The 2,930-nt window shown below is 43.4% G+C and overlaps 1 protein-coding gene across 1 annotated transcript in view; it reads right to left on the bottom strand.

The window, feature by feature from the left end:
- SPON2 (spondin 2) overlaps window positions 1-2,930 on the bottom strand; it is an 8,306-nt gene that overhangs the window by 4,157 nt on the left and 1,219 nt on the right. The window contains exons 2-3 of the mRNA XM_015818484.2: window positions 2,034-2,257; window positions 684-875 (exon numbers count right to left, since the gene is read on the bottom strand). Of these exons, the coding sequence (XP_015673970.2) occupies window positions 684-875; window positions 2,034-2,257 (416 nt within the window). The remainder of the gene's footprint in view (window positions 1-683; window positions 876-2,033; window positions 2,258-2,930) is intronic.

Genomic DNA, 2,930 nt, shown 5'->3' with positions numbered 1-2,930 from the left:
AAGAAGAAGAAGAAGAAGAAGAAGAAGAAGAAGAAGAAGAAGAAGAAGAAGAAGAAGAAGAAGAAGAAGAAGAAGAAGAAGAAGAAGAAGAAGAAGAAGAAGAAGAAGAAGAAGAAGAAGAAGAAGAAGAAGAAGAAGAAGAAGAAGAAGAAGAAGTTGGTAGGGACCTTGGAGGTCATCTAGTCCAACCCCCTGCTCAGGCAGGAAACCCTATACCATTTCGGACAAATGGCTGTCCAGTCTCTTCTTAAAAACTTCCAGTGTTGGAGCATTCACCGCTTCTGGAGGCAGGTGGTTCCACTGGTTAATTGTTCCAACTGTCAGGAAGTTTCTCCTTAGTTCCAGGTTGCTTCTCTCCTTGCTTAGTTTCCATCCGTTGCTTCTTGTCCTGCCTTCAGGCGCTTTGGAGAATAGCTTGACTCCCTCTTCTTTGGGGCAGCCCCTGAGATATTGGAACACTGCTATCATGTCCCCCCTCGTCCTTCTCTTCGTTAAACTAGACACACCCAATTCCAGCAACCATTCTTCTAGTCCAACTCCGTGCCCAAAACAGGAGACCTTTTTTCCATCCTGGACAAATATCCGATCTTTTCTTGAAGACCTCCAGGTGACAGTTGACCTGATGACGTGCAACGGATCACCCCAAAAAGTTGATGAAGTTGGAAAAAGGTAAAGAAACTTACTTCTGTGATTGTATCCCGGGGGATAGTTGCGAAGTTGGGCGAGGAAAACGTAAACCCGCTATCCGTTCCGGCATCGTATGGAAAGAGGTCCATGGAGACGTGGCGCTTCCAGCCGTTCTTGTCACACAAATTAAAATTCTCAAATCCCACAAACCAGTCAGGGCTGGGCACGATTCGCACCGCAATGGATACCTGGACATTCAGGGAAAAAAAAACCTTTGCTTCAAAAACTGGGAGTGAGCCTGGTTCTCTTTAATTAGATCATTTTAATAAACCAATGCAACCACGTGCTGGAATTGTGACAATCGAGGTTATTTATTATGTTCACATTATTTCAAGTTTTTCTCGACTCAATAAAAAATATTACTTTCCGGAGAAGTTCAAAGCAGCGGGCAATAAAAATAGAGAGAGAGAGACACTCAGCAGGGTGTGATAGATTAAACTTCCTAGACTATAAGTAATACAAAGTGAAGCGTTATTTTAATAAAGTTGAATTCATTGCCTCGCGATTCTGGGAGCTGCTGTCTTAGTAATGAGTTATATTTCATTGACGACCTTCTCAATGAATTAAAAGGTTTCCCCAAATAATCCCGCTGTTTTATGGTAATAAAACACGTGGGTGATAGGCAGGGTCTTTAATCTTTAAGTGCAATCAACTACAGGAGAAAGTGCCAGCCAAGATATATCCGTGCTTTGAACCCTCTGCTGATTCAATTGCTTGCAAATTTATGCAGCCGTAATTAAAGAATAATAACTGCCCATCTTAAGGTCTATTGGACTAATAATTCTTTAGTTTGTTTGCAGCTTTACTGCTGTTAGGAATAAAATTTTAGAATAAAAAAGTAAAGTTAAGTGACACGTACTCTGCAAAATTTCTACACGCAGACAGTAAGATTTCTACACAATATTTCTACACGTAGACTGCAAGATTTCTACACAATTTCTACACGTACACGTACCTTGGAAGAGTTCTGCACGTAGGCTATAGGATTTCCACACTGAGCTGTAGGATTTCATGATAAAGTACATATAAGGGAATAGGTGAAGCAAAATAGTAAGGGGCAGGGATAATGTATTTTGTTTAGGCGGCTCTGATAAGATTGTAACCTCAGAGGAGGGGCCAAGGCCTCGGGATAGAATGTATATAATGTGTGTCTTTGTTGTGACTAGGTGTGGCTCAAATATTTATTTGGAGTCCACCACGCTTTGCAAACCGTTGTATCCAATAAATCTCTGTCTAATTTCAACTTGCTGTTTGGTGTTATTCAGTGGGCTAGAATTTCTACCAACACTGCTTTGGGAGTCTGTACTTGCTCCGTAAAAGGTCGCTAGGAGATACTTCCAACTTACTAAGGGATGACCTGGGTCAACTTCAAAGACCGTGGAGGTCTGTCCTGTTCCGGTGACCACAGGAGAAGCCGAGAAGATTCCATAAATGCTTTGCATTTTCTCTCCAGCTGCTTCTATTTCCTTCATGAGCATCCAGGGTTCCCCTCTCTCCACCAACTCACGCATGCCGTTGCTGGCATAGCCGTTGGCTTTCCACATGACGTAGTCGGAGTTGTGGGCCACACCTGTCGAAGAGAAGACGCACAAAAGGCAGATTTGGAATGACTTCCTTCAGAAAGCTGCTTCTCGCTTCTCTTCCTGGAAGGGAGGTCCTTCCTTTGTGACTCGAAACACGGGGAATGGGGGTTGACTTCTGCTGCAGAAAAAGAGCACCAGACACAAAAGCTCTCCAGGATTGTGTACTTGGCGCTGTCTCCCAGGGAAGTGAATTTGGATGTAGCTGAAGAACCAGCAGGAGGAGAAGGAGGAGGTAAGGATGTCCGTCAGGAGGGCCCAAAAAGTCAAGGTGGCAGCCTCAACCACTATTCAGAAAGATTGGGCATCCCAAAGGTGCTTTTTCAAGAGGCAGCTGGACTTTCTTCTTTTTCTTTGAAGATATTTTGCTTCGGCTCTACTTCTTCAGAGAGCTGAAGAAGCTTCTTGGAGGAGAAGCGAAATGTCTTCAAAGAAAAGCAAGAATGTCCAGTTGCCTCTTGAAAAAAAGCACCTTTGGGACAACCAGGACCTTGGATGACAAAGGATCTCCATAGGCGTTCAGAAAGACTGGAGCTTTGATAGTGTGGCCAGGCCTCCCATATTGATTTTTGTTACTACCTTGTAGTAGGATACTCTTGGGACATAACACCAGACATGTCAGTGGAGGAAAAATTACAAGCTGTGTCTCACTTATTTTTGGCC

Source organism: Protobothrops mucrosquamatus, unplaced genomic scaffold, assembly GCF_001527695.2.
Source record: "Protobothrops mucrosquamatus isolate PMUCROS unplaced genomic scaffold, P.Mucros_1.0 scaffold_136, whole genome shotgun sequence".
Classification (NCBI taxonomy): Eukaryota; Metazoa; Chordata; class Lepidosauria; order Squamata; family Viperidae; genus Protobothrops; species Protobothrops mucrosquamatus.
The sequence above is the reverse complement of the archived record's forward strand: the minus strand, read 5'-3'. Positions and strand labels throughout refer to the sequence as shown.